The sequence below is a fragment of the Perognathus longimembris genome, chromosome 23 (assembly GCF_023159225.1).
Source record: "Perognathus longimembris pacificus isolate PPM17 chromosome 23, ASM2315922v1, whole genome shotgun sequence".
Classification (NCBI taxonomy): domain Eukaryota; kingdom Metazoa; phylum Chordata; class Mammalia; order Rodentia; family Heteromyidae; genus Perognathus; species Perognathus longimembris.
The window spans coordinates 6,000,296-6,015,352 of NC_063183.1; the positions used below are offsets into that span (position 1 = coordinate 6,000,296).

General features: G+C 49.0%; 1 protein-coding gene across 1 annotated transcript; it reads left to right on the forward strand.

Moving 5' to 3' along the window:
* Nucleotides 1-9,653: 9,653 nt before the first annotated feature.
* Nucleotides 9,654-13,901, forward strand: Tufm (Tu translation elongation factor, mitochondrial). Its single transcript, XM_048333170.1, has 10 exons — nucleotides 9,654-9,803; nucleotides 9,910-10,104; nucleotides 11,103-11,269; nucleotides 11,448-11,552; nucleotides 11,636-11,800; nucleotides 11,944-12,076; nucleotides 12,162-12,266; nucleotides 12,386-12,537; nucleotides 12,645-12,764; nucleotides 13,553-13,901. The coding sequence occupies exons 1-10, from the start codon at nucleotides 9,752-9,754 to the stop codon at nucleotides 13,724-13,726; spliced, it is 1,368 nt and encodes a 455-aa protein (XP_048189127.1). The 5' UTR covers nucleotides 9,654-9,751; the 3' UTR covers nucleotides 13,727-13,901.
* Nucleotides 13,902-15,057: the final 1,156 nt, after the last annotated feature.

Consider the following 15,057-nt stretch of genomic DNA (forward strand, 5'->3'; position numbering starts at 1 on the left):
GCCAGGAAAGGGCAGGAAAGGCCGTGGGACACTTAGTTCCAATTAACCACCAGAAAGTCGGTGGTGCTGTGGCTTAAAGAGGGAAGAGTGCGAGCCTCCAGCAAGGGCACAGGGACAGCACCCAGGTCCTGAGTTCAAGCCCCACCACCGACAAAAGAAAAACGTGTCAAAGGCCAGTTAGGCATAGAAAAGAGTTGAAGTCATGTAACCAAGATCCTCTGGCCATCTAGTCTCTCAGTGACACCCCCCCCCTCCCCGCTATACTTCAAGGAATGAAAAGTCCCGAATGGATTAGGACCAAATGAATATAGGGACCCAAGGAAGTTGAGGAAGCTCTAGCTTTTCATCTCTGGTTCTACTTCCCCATGCATTGGGCATCAGGCTCAAGCCGGATCTCCTCCCTCGTAGCAAGATGGCTTATCTCCAAAGTGAAGTTCCCATCACTTAGCGACTTCGTAGAAGGAACGTGCCTCTTTTCTGAGATTCCCAGGAAAATGTCCAGAACTGACTAGCTGACCGTGGAACAGAGGCAAGTAACACAAAAGATGGGTAAATGCCCCGACTCATAGAAAAACGTTCAAGGATGCTTCTGCCAGATCAGAGTTGGAAAAACTTGGGGAAGAAAGGCAACGTCTGGTCCAGCAAGTCTCCTCAACTTTAACCAAACATCAGCTCACAATTGTTAAGGTCCCCATTACTAGCTTTGTCCAGCCTTCCCACTTCAGAGGAAGATATTTAGAGGGATCTATTCCTGAGGTCTAGCCCCCTCCCCTCGCCCCCATACATTACATACTCTTGGTCTATCTAGGACAGTGAAGGAGTACAGAGAAGAGCAAGAAGCTATTGGTGAGTTAGGTGTGAATGTGCTGACAATCAATAAATCCTAGCTAGTCAGGAGGCTGAGGTCTTAAGGATCAAGACTCAAAAGACAGAAATAACTAGCAAAAATCTGGGCTGGAGTAGTGACTCAAATCATAGCAATAACCAAGCCAGCCAAACTGAGTTCTGAGTTCAATTTTATTTTTTTTATTATTATTATTATTATTTTTTTTTTGGCCAGTCCTGGGGCTTGGACTCAGGGCCTGAGCACTGTCCCTGGCTTCTTCTTGCTCAAGGCTAGCACTGTGCCACTTGAGCCACAGCGCCACTTCTGGCCATTTTCTGTATATGTGGTGCTGGGGAATCGAACCCAGGGCCTCATGTATACAAGGCAAGCACTCTTGCCACTAGGCCATATCCCCAGTCCCTGAGTTCAATTTTAAAGTCTCATACATTACAAGTGTTGTGTGCCGGGGCTGGGAATATGACCTAGTGGTAAAGTACTCGCCTCGTATGCATGAAGCCCTGAGTTTGATTCCTCAGCACCACATATATAGAAAAAGCCAGAAGTGGCGCTGTGGCTCAAATGGTAGAGTGCTAACCTTGAACAAAAAGAAGCCAGGGATAGTAGTGCTCAGGGCCTAAGTTCAAGCCCCAGGACTGGCAAAAACAAACAAACAAACAAAAAAACCACAAGTGTTGTGTGCCACTGAGCTACAGCCCTCAATAACATGTTCTGAGATGACTGAACTAGTCTCCAGCATGAACCAATGGTATAGGAATTTAGCTGCATGCAGCAAATCCTTGGAATGTGGCTAATGTGACTAAGCCACAAGTAGACACAGACAGTGTAGGTGCTCTTTAAAAAAATTTTTTTTATAGTCCTGGGACTTGGACTTGGGGCCTGGGCACTGTCCTTGAGCTTCTTTTGCTCAAGGCTAGCACTCTACCACTTGAGCCACAGCACCACTTCTGGCCTTTTCTATGTATGTGGTACTGAGGAATCAAACCCAGGGCTTCATGCATGCTAGGCAAGCACTCTACCACTAAACCACATTCCCAGCCCTAGATGGTACCCTTGTACAACTAGATGGAGCTGTCCAGCTGAGATGGGCCTTGCGTTGTCAGCTGTACAAGGCTGTTTGGTGATCAGACATGAATAATGGTTGAAGCCAGGGATGTAAATGACTGTCCAGGTAATACTTGTAGGAGAAGGGGACTGAGGCCTAGTTCTGGGGAGCGATCCATATTTAACAGGCAAAGAAAGTGGTAGAAAGTGCTGAGATGATGTCTTGGGTCATGTTTCCCACAATCACCCAGAGATAATGGATTTATTAAAGGGCTGGGGCTTGGCAGCAGTGTTTGCCTGCCATATGGGAAGCCCTGAGCATATTCTCCATCATTGGGAAATAAGGCAAGGGTACTAAGAGAAAGAAGTTAGGGAGGGGAAGGAGGGGAAGCTAAGCAACCACGTGTTAGTAGGTATATAGCAGTTCAGTTCGATTCCACAAGGGAGACTTGGAAGTAAGGTTTTTTTGTTTTGTGTTTTGTAGGTCACGGAGCTTGAACTCAGGGCCTGGACACTGTCCTTGAGCTCTTTTTACTCAAGGCTGGCACTCTACTACTTGAGCCACAGTGCCACTTCGAGCTTTTTCTATATTTGTGGTACTGAGGAATCGAACCTGAGGTGTCATGCATGCTAGGCAAGCACTCTACCTCTAGGCCAAACTCCTGGCCTGGAAGTTTTGCCTCCCAATTTGTCCCGAAACGAAGGAGCTAGGTCTTCTATACATTGGCCCAGGCCTACTCCGGGCACTTCCATCAAGGCAAAGTTCTGCAGTAGCATGAATATATTCCCCAACAAATATGCTCACATAAAATAGAAGTCCTAACTGTAGGAAACTGCATACCAAACTGGGAATATGTGAGAGTACAGGATGTCTGTGTGTGTGTGTGTGTGTATGTGTGTGTGTGTGTGTGTGTGTGTGTGTGTGTGTCAGGGAAAATGGGCAACACACACTGGTGTACACAGTATACAAGGACCCATGGGAATCAGCTGTGCACTGCCAATATCACCTGTAGAAAGCATGGATATCAGCAGGGTGCTAGTGGCTCAAGGTTGTGATCCCAGCTACGCAGGAGGCTGAGATCTGAGGATCTGAGCATTGCAGTTCAAAGCCAGCCCAGGCAGAAAAGTTCATGAGAGTCTTATCTCCAATCAACCATCAGAAAGCCAGAAGTGGGGCTGTGACTCATCGTGGTAGAGTGCTAGCCTTGAGCAAGAGTTCAGGGACAGCAACCAGGCCCTAAGTTCATGTCCCAGGACTGGCAAAAACAATGACTGTGTGTGGGAACTGCTCCTAAAGAGCTCATTCCAATGACACTGAGCCCTCCCCCACCCCTTTTCAAAATTTGATGGGTATAAGAGCTTTCATAGATCATGTTCTATAACTTGCACACCTGACTTACAGATAATAAAGCCAAGGCACCCAAAGTTACAACTCATTTTTCTTAACACTCCTTAAAATTTTTATTAGTGTGTTATTAATTGTACAACATAATAGGTTTCACTGTGACATTTTTGTTATTATGTTTTATCTTTTTGACATATGGTCTCATTCTGTAGCTCAGGCCGGGCTGGAACTTGCATTCCTCCTGCCTCAGCATCCTGAGACTTGAGATTCAATGTGTGAGCAAAAGAGCTCAGAGACAGCTAGCTCCCAGGCCCTGAGTTCAACCCCGTGACTAACCAAAAAAAAAAAAAATCCTTTAAGTCTTTGAGGGATCATCTGTTTTCCTTCTACATTTTATGTGTATACATATATATGCTTATATACATACATATATGTGCACATATGTACACACATGCACATATATGTACAAATGTGTGTACATAGGGTTTGAACTCCGGGCTTTGCACTTGGTAGGCCGGTGCTTTACTGCCTGAGTCACTCCTCCAGCTCTCTCTGCTCTGGTTATTTCTGAGATGGAGTCTTGCTTTTTGCCCAGGTTGGCCTGGACTCTGATCCTCCTATTTATGCTTCCTGCCATTGCTGGGATGGCAGATGCGAACCACACTCAGCTTTTCTATCAGTTGAGGTAGAGTCTTTTGAGCTCTACTTCTTGAGTAGTAGCTACAATTACACGTGTGAGCTACTGGTGCCCCATTTCAGGACAGGCTCTTTTGGGACATGACTTCTGTCTTCAAGGAGCAAGATGGACCTTTCCACTTTCTCATCCAGAGTCAGAGCTCCATTTCTTCAGGGTCTCCTTCAGCAGTCATTTCCTCGCAGCATCCTCAAGCAGATCTCCCAATCACTGACCCCTTACGGTATACACCCATCACTAAACAAACCCTTGGCAAGGAGAACTAGATCACCAGAACTGGACTATACATAATGCACCCCAAACAAAATCAGGACTCTGCCCGCAGAGATAGGAACACTGCTGCTGAGTAAGAACTAAGCTTCTGCCCCACAGCAGAAGAAACAGACAGCTGGCATACAGGCCACCATTTGCTTTCAAGAACATATTTCAAAAGGAGTTGAAGCAACTGCACAAGGACTTCTCTTTAACTGTAATTATACAAAATCAGTGTTTGAAAGCTGGGTGTGGGGGTCCAGACCTGTAACCACAGCAGTTGGGAGGCTGAGGGAGGAGACGAATACTACATAACCTAGGAGACCTATCTCTGAAAAAAAGAAGACAAGCCAGGCTCCTGGTTACTCAGGCTGAGATGTGAGAACCCCAGTTCAAAGCCAGATCTGGCAGGAAAGTTCCAGACTCTAATCTCCAATTAACCATCAAAAAAACCTAAAGTGGAGCTGTAGCTCAAGTGGTAGAGCCTTGAGCACAAAAGCTCAGGGTCAGCACCCAGGCCTGACTTCAAGATCCAGAACGTGCACGCACGCGCGCGCGCACACACACACATACACACACACACAGAAAAGATGTTTGAAAGAAAAATTCCTTCTTCCAAGCAAACTCAGCCTCCTGAAGTCACAGATGTTTTGTTGCTGTTTTTAGTTTTGCATTTTACTTTTTTAGAGACAGGGTCTCACTGGGTAGCTCAGGCTAGTCTGGAATTCCTCTTGGCTGAGACTGCCAAGGGCTGGGGCTACAAGTATGCACCACTTCATCCACAGCTACAATTATCTTCGACTTCCTTTGTCACTACCCTTTCACACACACACACACACACACACACACACACACACACACCACTTATACACAGATAGTTTCCTACAGCAGTCAGCCAATGTGTTCACGGGTGCCTAGCTTTTACCCATGGCTATACCAAGAAGCCTGTCCATCAGCACCACTGTCATAGGCATGGCCAGACTTTTTATTCTTCCTTTTTTTTTGGCTGGTCCTGGGGCTCCAACTCAGATCTCAGCCTCCCAAGTAGCTAGGATTACAGGCATAAGCCACCAGCATCCAGCCTGCTAATACTTTGGGTTTTTTTTTTTTGTTGTTGTTGTTGTTTTGTTTTTTTGCCTTGTCCTGGGGCTTGAACTCAGGGCCTGGGTAATGTAGTGTTTTTGCCACTTGAGCCACAGTGCCACTTCTGTCTCTTTCTGAGTAGTTTATTGTTGATGAATCTCATGGACTTTTCTGCCCAGGCTGGCTTTGAACTGGAATCCTCAGATCTCATCAGATGTGAGCCACTGGCACCCAGACATTTTCAGAAGAGACTTTCTATATCTGAGGCAGGGCTCTGCTGTGAAACTTACACTTGTGTCTCTCTGTCTCCCCTTTCCTAGGACATTGCCTTGTGAATCAAGGTTCTCCCATGAGACATACCATGTTGAAGCTTTGAGGGTAAGGGAAGTGGAGGCTACTTTCTTGGCTTTAGTGCTATTACTGCTATGTTGTTTTCTTATTTGTTTGTGTTTTATTACTGTTTGTGCACACCAGTATTAAGGCTTGATTTTTTTGTTGTTGTTGTTTGCTTTTTTTTTTTTTGCCAGTCCTGGGGGTTTAACTCAGGGCCTGAGCACTGTCCCTGGCTTCTTTTTGCTCAAGGCTAGCTCTCTGCCACTTGAGCCACAGCGCCACTTCTGGCTTTTTCTGTGTATGTGGTCCTGAGGAGTCGAACCTAGGACTTCATGTATAGGAGACAAGCTCTTGCCACCAGGCCATACTCCCGGCCTCTGTTGTTTGCTTTTTTGTAGGTTGTGGGGTTTGAGCTCTGGGCCTGGGTGCTGTCCCTGAGCTCTTCAGCTCAAGGATAGTGCTCTACCACTTGAGCCACAGCGCCACTTCCAGCTTTTTTCTATATATGTGGTGCTGAGGAATCGAACTCAGGGCTTCATGTACACGAGGCGAGCACTTTACCACTAGGCCATATTCCCAGCGCCTCAGACCTCAGCCTCCTGAATAGCTAGGATTACAAGCATGAGCCACGGTGCCTGGCTTTAGGGCTTAAGGCCTTGCATCTGGCTCAGCTTTTTCTGCTCACAGCTAGTGCCCTGCCACTTGAGCTAGGCCTCTAATTACAGGTTTTTGCTGGTTAACTGGGGATAAGAGTCCCTTAGATTTGTCTGCCTCAGCTGGCTTTAACTTGCAATCCTCAGACCTCAGCCTAACTATGAGGCACTGGTGCCGAGCTTTAAGTTATTTTTTTTATAGGAAAGTTTATTAGGAAATTAATACACTGTCCATACACTCAAAGGTGTGTCTTTAAGGTGAGAATGACCAAAATCAATCTTTTTCCCTTTGGTGGTTCTGGGATTTGAACTCAGGGCCTAGTACTTGCTACACAGGAAGTCTTGAAACATCCAGGCATTTTGTGGTACTAGTTATTTTTGATACCAGGTCTCTCTTCTTGTCTGGGTACACATCTGACCTATTTAGGCTTGAGGTGACAAGTGTCAGCTACCACCTAGTGTCCTTCCTTCAAGATGGTGCCTTCTCTGCTGAGCTGGCCTCCAACCGTGATAACACCATTTGCAGCCTCCCAAGCAGCCAAGATGACAAGTATGTCCTACTTACTCATTTTTTAAACTAGTATTTGCTTATCCAGTTTTTTTTTCCCCTCCAAATTGATACATCCAAAACTAAACATACCACAACTAACACAGATACCATGAGTTCAAATACCACCCTGGAAAAGTCTTTTTTTGGAAACAGGGATCTCATTATGTAGAATTGAACTCACAATCTTTCTGCCTTCAGTTCCTAAGTACTAGGATCACAAGGGAACATCACATCACCGGGACTGGATTGACAAAGGTCCAAGGTAGAAGCAAAGAGAATGTTTTTACACATTACCAGCCCTTCCTAAGCAGAACTGATTGATGGGTTGACGGTCTTGGCAAGCCTTCAACTCTACCTGAGCAATAACATGATGATAGTTAAATTACAGCACAAACTGTGGCTCTGAGGTAGAATGCATGTTTAGCATGTGTGAGGTTCAATCTTTAGCACCACACACATGCAAAAATTATAGTGTAGTGCTGAGATGCACACTTTGGGGGCTTAGCTACCCTGACCCTCAATTTTCTTAGCTGCAAAATGGGGGGAATAATAGATCCTTATCACAAGAGCATTGGGAACACTCATCTTGCAACCAATGCCGGCTACACAAGAATCTTGCCAACTCCTTGGGAGTATTTAGATTTTGGGTTTTTTTTTTTTTTTCTTTTGGCCAGTCCTGGGCCTTGGACTCAGGGCCTGAGCACTGTCCCTGGCTTCTTCCCGCTCAAGGCTAGCACTCTGCCACTTGAGCCACAGCGCCGCTTCTGGCCGTTTTCTGTATATGTGGTGCTGGGGAATTGAACCTAGGGCCTCGTGTATCCGAGGCAGGCACTCTTGCCACTAGGCTATATCCCCAGCCCCAGATTTTGGGGGTTTTGATACATAGTCTTGCCTATGTGGCCTAGGCTGCCCATCCTCCTGCCTCAGCCTCATAAATGATGGAATTACACACTTATACCATTATACCTTCTTCCTTTGAGTCTTAGAAGAATGTATTATAGTTTCCGTGGCTAGCTCACTAAATCATAATCCCTAGAAGGAAACAAGAACTTACAGTATGTGAGATAAATACTAACTTTAATCTTTCCTTCCTTTCCTTTCTTGTACAGATCCTGGGAAGTAAACTCAGGCCCTGGTAACTGACTGTTCTTTAGCTTTTTCTTTTGTTTTGCCAGTCCTGGGACTTGGGACTCAGGGCCTGAGCACTGTCCCTGGCTTCTTTTTCTCAAGGCTAGCTAGCACTCTACCTCTTGAGCCACAGTGCTACCTACAGCTTTTTCTGTTTGTGGAACTGAGGAATCATGCATACAAGGCAAGCACTCTACCACTAAGCCACATTCCCAGCCCTCTTTAGCTTTTTCACTCTAAACTAGTGCTCTAATTGAGCCACAGTCCCACTTTCAGTTTTTTTCTGGCTAATTGGAAGTAAGAGTGTGGTAGACTTTTTTGCTCCAGTGGGCTTTGAATGTTGATCCACAGGTCTCAGGCTCCAGAGTAGTTAGGATTACAGGCACTGGTATCCAGCCCCAGCTCCAACACACAGTTAGCTGAGTCTGAGGAAGTCAGTTCCAGAAACATATCAGAATTGAGCTATTATCAGATCAGGAAGCTGTGATAAGAGATGTGTCAAAGGGCTGGGAATATGGCCTAGTGGCAAGAGTGCTTGCCTCGTCTACATGAAGCCCTGGGTTCGATTCCCCAGTACCACATATATAGAAAATGGCCAGACGTGGCGCTGTGGCTCAAGTGGGAGAGTGCTAGCCTTGAGCAAAGAAAAACCAAGGACAGTGCTCAGGCCCTGAGTCCAAAGCCTAGGACTGGCAAAAAAAAAAAAAAAAAAAAAAAAGTGTCAAAGTTAAACATCATTCATGTAGGTAGCCAAAAAACATTTATTGGCATTCCCTGCATGTTCATCCCTGTTAGATGTTGGGGCTAGAGCAGGATTAAAAGACATGGATTGGGGCTGGGGATGTGGCTTAGCAGTAGAGTGCTTGCCTAGCATGCATGAAGCCCTGGGTTCGATTCCTCAGTACCACATACACAGAAAAGGCCAGAAGTGGTGCTGTGGCTCAAGTGGTAGAGTGCTAGCCTTGAGCAAAAAAAGCCAGGGGCAGTGCTCAGGCCCTGAGTCTAAGGCCCAGGACAGACAAAAGAAAAAAGAAAAAGTACGGATTGCCCTTAAAAGTTTCAGGAAGATGGAATGATCGTCTGCACGATGAAATGGGTGAGGCGTCCTACAAGAACTGCTCTACGGGCTGTGGAGGGGCCCTGGGGAGGGTGGCGCAACGCTAGCCGGCGGGGGTGGGGGGGGGTGGGGGGCTGACTTTGAAGTCAGGCAGCTGTGGGTCCCTGCAAGGGTGCGATATAAAGAGCGGGAGGGGGTATATTTGGTAACGGACCGGAAGTCCTAGAGTCCCACCTCTGAACTCCTGCCCAAATTCTTTCCCTCTCAGACGTCGGATCTCCTTTTGAGTGGATACCAGTATTCCATTTTGCACCTTTGCAGGCACAGTCTTAGCGGAGAGACGAATCTCACAGTAGGGCACCACACTGAAAGGCATCCAGGGCCTGGTCCTACCTCGGGCTGCGGCTTAGAGGCGGCCCGAGGCCCCTGCCAGATCCAGACGATCCTGAACAGCCCGCGCCGATTCGGAGGCCAGGACCTCCCCTATGTGCCCGGTCGCCCCTCGAAGCGAGGCGGCGGACAGCACGAGAAGCCGAGGCTAAGGAGGAAGCCCTTGGCCTCCTGCTCCGCCCATGAGGCATCAGCGCCTTCCTCTTCCGCTCCACACCCGGAAGTCGCTGGGGACTACCATCGAGATCCAAGGCTAGAGTGGCCCAGCGTTACCCTCCGATACGACTTCCGCCGGAAATCACCTCCAGTCCCCAAGTGCCCTTCCTCCGTTGCACGCGCGCTCTCCCGGTTTCCAATACTCGGTTCCCGTGGCCTAGAATGGCCACGATGGCGGCCGCCACTCTGCTGCGCGCGACGCCCCGCTTTAGCGGTGAGGGAAAGGGGAAGGGCGTTGGTGGCCTGGATGCAACTGGAGGGCAAATCATGGGCTGCTGACGTCTAACCCGCCCTCTGACTCCAAGCCTCTGTCCTAGCAGGTCTCTGCGCCAGTCCTACTCCCTTGCTGCATGGTCTGTTGCGGCCACCGAAGACCCAGGCTTTGCCCTTCTGGTGTCGGGGCCTGGCCGTGGAAGCCAAGAAGGTCTACGTGCGCGACAAACCCCATGTGAACGTGGGTACCATCGGCCATGTGGACCATGGCAAGACCACACTGACCGCAGCCATCACCAAAAGTGAGCAATGGTGCGGTGGGACGTCCGGCGACGCCCTTTGTGCCGCCTGAGCCCGGTGGTGGGGGCGGGGCAGCAGAATGCTAAAGGCGTTCAGAATGGTCCCGGGATGCGGGACACGGGGGGAGGGGGGGAGTGTTCTGTAGATGTTGGTGACAGATTTTCCTGTTATGCATAAATTGGAGGAACCTTAAATGGGTTTCCTTGCCGGAAGCCTTTCCGATCAGGCCCTTCAGACTCTGAAACCCCGCCCCCTTACCGGGGCTTAATTTGGAAGGGAGGTGGGGGCTGCAATGGACTTTCAACTTGAGAGTCCAGAGCTTCTTAGGCTGGCATTTTACCACTCGAAGTACCGCACTTCCAGCTCTGGTACTGGGATTTGAAATCAGGACCTTGCACTTGCTAGGCAGATGCTTTACTACTTGGGCCACATTTCTAGCTCCAACCCTGATTGTGTGTGCATGCATGCCAGTGCCAGAACTGGGTTTGAATTCAGGGACTTCTCCTCTTGCCTCGCTATTTCACTCAAAGCTGGCGCTCTACCATTTGAGCCACACCTCTGTTTCCCTGACAGTTCTTTCCGACCCTACACCATCTCTTGGAAGAGATTTTAGAGAGGGGCTTTTGAATCTGGGGTTGTGGCCTGTGTAAGAGTTATTAAAGTAGGTAGTCAATAAGGGAGAATGCCACACAGTATTCAGGCTAGAGAGAAAGTTTATTCCCAAAATGCTGGCCTGTGGTCGAGATGATGCATGGCCATAGAAAAGGGGCGACCTCCGCCCAGCCCTGCCTTATCTAGGGTAGGTGCAGGGAAGTGTGGCCAGGTGGATTAGGATGTTACCTCAGGGAAAGGGTAACTGCCTGCCTCCTGGTATACCTGTTACCCAGCTAACCCGGTGGGGATATCTGCATGGAGCCTTCCCAGAGTGGACCTTATAGCTTGAACCCTGCCACTCTGCTCTGGTCAGAAGTTGAGAGCTGTGTTTTCTTCCCTCCCTTAGTTCTAGCAGAGGGTGGTGGAGCTAAGTTCAAGAAGTATGAGGAGATTGACAATGCCCCAGAGGAGCGAGCTCGGGGCATCACCATCAATGCTGCCCACGTGGAGTATAGCACTGCTACCCGCCACTATGCCCACACAGACTGCCCAGGCCATGCAGATTATGTGAAGGTGAGGGCTTCTGGGAACAGGTATGGAACCTACTATGGGTCAAGAGAAATTCTGAGATGGCTAGATTTGAGACCAAAGACTTGTAGCTGGGGCCAAAATGAGCCTCAGTGTTTAACTGTTCCTTTAGTTAAGTAGGTAGATGCTGAGCTGAATTAAAGCTCTTTCCTCCCCTTCTCAGAATATGATCACAGGCACTGCACCCTTGGATGGCTGCATCTTGGTAGTGGCAGCCAATGATGGCCCCATGCCCCAGACCCGAGAACACTTACTACTGGCCAAACAGGTATGAGAGCCTTGGTGGGGATAGGAAGGGCGGGCAAGGAGCTGTGTGACTGGACAACATCTCTACTTCTTTTCCTTCAATAGATTGGGGTGGAGCATGTCGTGGTGTACGTGAACAAGGCAGATGCAGTGCAGGACTCCGAGATGGTGGAGCTCGTGGAGTTGGAGATCCGGGAACTGCTCACTGAGTTTGGCTACAAAGGGGAGGAGACCCCAGTCATCGTAGGCTCCGCTCTCTGTGCCCTTGAGGTGAAGGCAGGGTTGGCAGGACAGCTGTTGATAGTCAAGTGGGAGGGCCGATGGGCAACCACAGCTTGGCTTCATGTCTGCAGACTAGCTTTCAGTGAGAGGAGCAGAAAGGAGATTTCAGTCTTGACATTTCCTCCCAACAGCAACGTGACCCTGAGTTAGGAGTGAAGTCTGTGCAGAAGCTGCTGGAAGCTGTGGACACGTACATCCCAGTGCCCACCCGGGACCTAGAGAAGCCTTTCCTGCTGCCTGTGGAATCTGTTTACTCTATTCCTGGTGAGAACTGTTCCTTGTCATCCCTCCCCACAGCACAGCCTAGGTGGGGGGTGTCTAGTGTCCTGTCCTGCTTCTCTCCTCCCAGGCCGGGGCACAGTGGTTACAGGTACATTGGAGCGTGGCATTTTGAAGAAGGGAGATGATTGTGAGCTCCTGGGACACAACAAGAACATTCGCACTGTGGTGACAGGTATAGGAAGTCTTGGGACCCAGGGCTGGCTTCAGGATCACCTTTCCTCGTATCCATCCTTGTGTCTTCCCTCTGCCTCACCTTCAAGTCTCCTCGCTCCTTTTTCTCTCCCCTCATAGGCATTGAGATGTTTCACAAGAGCCTGGAGAGGGCAGAGGCAGGGGATAACCTTGGAGCCCTGGTCCGAGGGTTGAAGCGAGAGGACTTGAGGCGTGGCCTGGTATTGGTCAAGCCAGGTTCCATCCAGCCCCACCAGAAGGTGGATGCACAGGTGAGGGCTGCAGATGCTGACGGGCAGGGCTGAGCCAAGCTGTCCTCTGCCTCCAGGGAGGGCTTCCAGTCCAGCCCTGCCCCACACTCACTGTTCCTCTCCTCCAGGTTTACATCCTCAGCAAGGAGGAGGGTGGCCGCCACAAGCCCTTTGTGTCCCACTTCATGCCTGTCATGTTCTCCCTGACTTGGGACATGGCCTGTCGTGTCATCTTGCCTCCTGGGAAGGTATGATGGGTTTATGGAAAGTGAAGGGGCAGAGGCATGTTCTCCGAAGTTGCACAGCCCAAAGATATGATCTCCCAGGCGGCTCTCTCCTCCAGTGGAGAGGCTGGCTACTCCTAGTGGAGATAGAATTGGTAGAAGGCGGGCTCTTGACCAGTGGGGTTGGGAGATTGAGTCTTTCTCTAGCCTGTGCTAGGCAGAAATGGGGGAGAGGAGGGAAGCTTAGATATACCAACATTTTGTTTTTCCTTTTTAATTTTTTGCCAGTCCTGGGGCTTGGACTCAGAGCCTGAGCATTGTCCCTGGTCTTCTTTTTGCTCAAGGCTAGCACTCTGCCACTTGAGCCACAGCGCCACTTCTGGCCATTTTCTGTATATGTGGTGCTGGGGAATCGAACCCAGGGCCTCATGCATGCAGGGCTTGCACTCTACTGCTAAGCCACCTTCCCAGCCCCTACCAGCATTTTTCTGTGGCAGTATTCCCTAGGAAAATTTGGATACAAAAATGATGAGTGTCCTGTTGTTTCACTGAACATAAAGTTTCAGAGTTGGCCTCAAATTCCTCAAGCTTTCATAAGAATGTACATTAGGAGCATTAATCACTGTTCTTTTTTTTGGGGGGGGGGTTCTGGGGATTGAACCCCAGACGTTGCACTTGCTAGGCAAGTGCTTTGCCACTAAGCTACCTCCCAGCCCAGTGTTTCATCAGTTGATTGTGCTATCTGCATGTACCTGGTGGCTGGGGTGGATGATGTTGGCACCTAATGGTTGTGCTGGTCCTTCTTTCCCTAGGAGCTTGCCATGCCTGGAGAGGACCTGAAGCTTACCCTAATCTTGCGTCAGCCCATGATCCTGGAGAAAGGCCAGCGTTTCACCCTACGGGATGGCAACAAGACCATTGGCACTGGCCTTGTCACTGAAACAAAAGCCATGACCGATGAAGACAAGAACATCAAGTGGAGTTGAGTCTGGACTTGTGCTCAGGCTGCTTGAGCTCAGGCGACCCTGGCCAGTTTCTCCCTTTTCTGGTGCCCCCGTGGCATGGGCTGCAACCCAAGTGCAGCTAGACGGACACTTCCCCTGGTCACGAGGGGTGGCCTGCCATAGGAGGTAGGCTAATAAACTGTTCCATGAATAGTAAGCTGTGGGTGTCCTGTGTCTTGTATGTAAGTTGGAAATAGAGAAAACCTCAAACCATGGTAACTGAATTTTTGTGAATTTTGTGAATTTTTGTGACGTTATTTGGTACAGGCTGAACAAGTTTGTTCTTTTGCTATCCTCACTTGCTGAGACAGCTTGAAGGAGCCTAGTCCTAGAGCACAATTTGTGATTGCCTCACAAAATGTTACAGCAGCAGTGTAACTTTTTGTTTTTCCTCTCAAGTAGTCTGAGCTGTTCTCATGTGGACCTGACATTATTGCCGTGCTTCCAAGCGCAGGAGTAAGACGGCGTGGTGTCCAGGCAGGGCAGGTGCAGCTGGGTCATACAGCATTTGCCCAGTGTGCCTGAGGTGAGGCCTTGGGTTGCATCCATTTTTCTTAGCATTTACGGAGATGAGATTGGGAAAAAGACCATTAATCAGATATGCAGGGAATAAAATATTGAGACTTATAGACCTAGACAAGCAAGCTGATAAGAAAGGCAACTCAGCAAGAATTAGTCGGTGGCCCTGGAGGCTTGGTTCTGGCATACCCAGAACTGCCCACCTGAGAGCTGTTTTGAGAAACTCAAAAACCTCACTGGACTCCAGTAGAGGGAAACCACAGAAGGTAGGAGCATGACAGCCCCACTCTGTGGAGTCTCTAGCTGCCACCACAGCCTCATGTCCAGTTTTTACTCCAACTCTGCCCTCACAAAGCACTTCTTAAGCTGACCACATGCTTGCCAAGGGTCAGAGCTTTCTATCCCAGGAATTCTTCCCCAGTTAAGGAACCCCTCATTCTGCCCTCAGGCTATGGTCCAGAAAAATGCCCTAGTAGTCCCATTTTCACGACTGGACCAGAAAGCCAAGAATATTTTGAACTGTCCCTTGGAAGCACCTGTGCAGCTACACAGGAGGTAATCATCTCAAACCTATGCTTCAATACTGCAGGCCCTAACTTAGCTCCCACTCCTTGCACTGGCAGCTTTACTTCCCCTATGCCACCCCCACGAGCTCCAAAGCTAAGGTGAGGGCCACTTCCAATGTCAGAAATGCAGCAGAGGCACCTGGTCCTAACTCAAGCCTCTCAGTGAGCTAGCACTCAGGCAGCATCCAGTCACCTAGGGCAGCTAATTCACTTTCCCTTTGGGTCCCT

Excerpts from the sequence above, each read along its gene's own strand:
- Tufm (XM_048333170.1), top strand. The coding sequence starts at position 9,752 with ATGGCCACGATGGCGGCCGCCACTCTGCTGCGCGCGACGCCCCGCTTT. Across the intron at positions 9,804-9,909 it reads CGCGACGCCCCGCTTTAGCG|GTCTCTGCGCCAGTCCTACT; the intron begins GTGAGGGAAAGG and ends CTGTCCTAGCAG. Across the intron at positions 12,077-12,161 it reads ATCTGTTTACTCTATTCCTG|GCCGGGGCACAGTGGTTACA; the intron begins GTGAGAACTGTT and ends CTCTCCTCCCAG.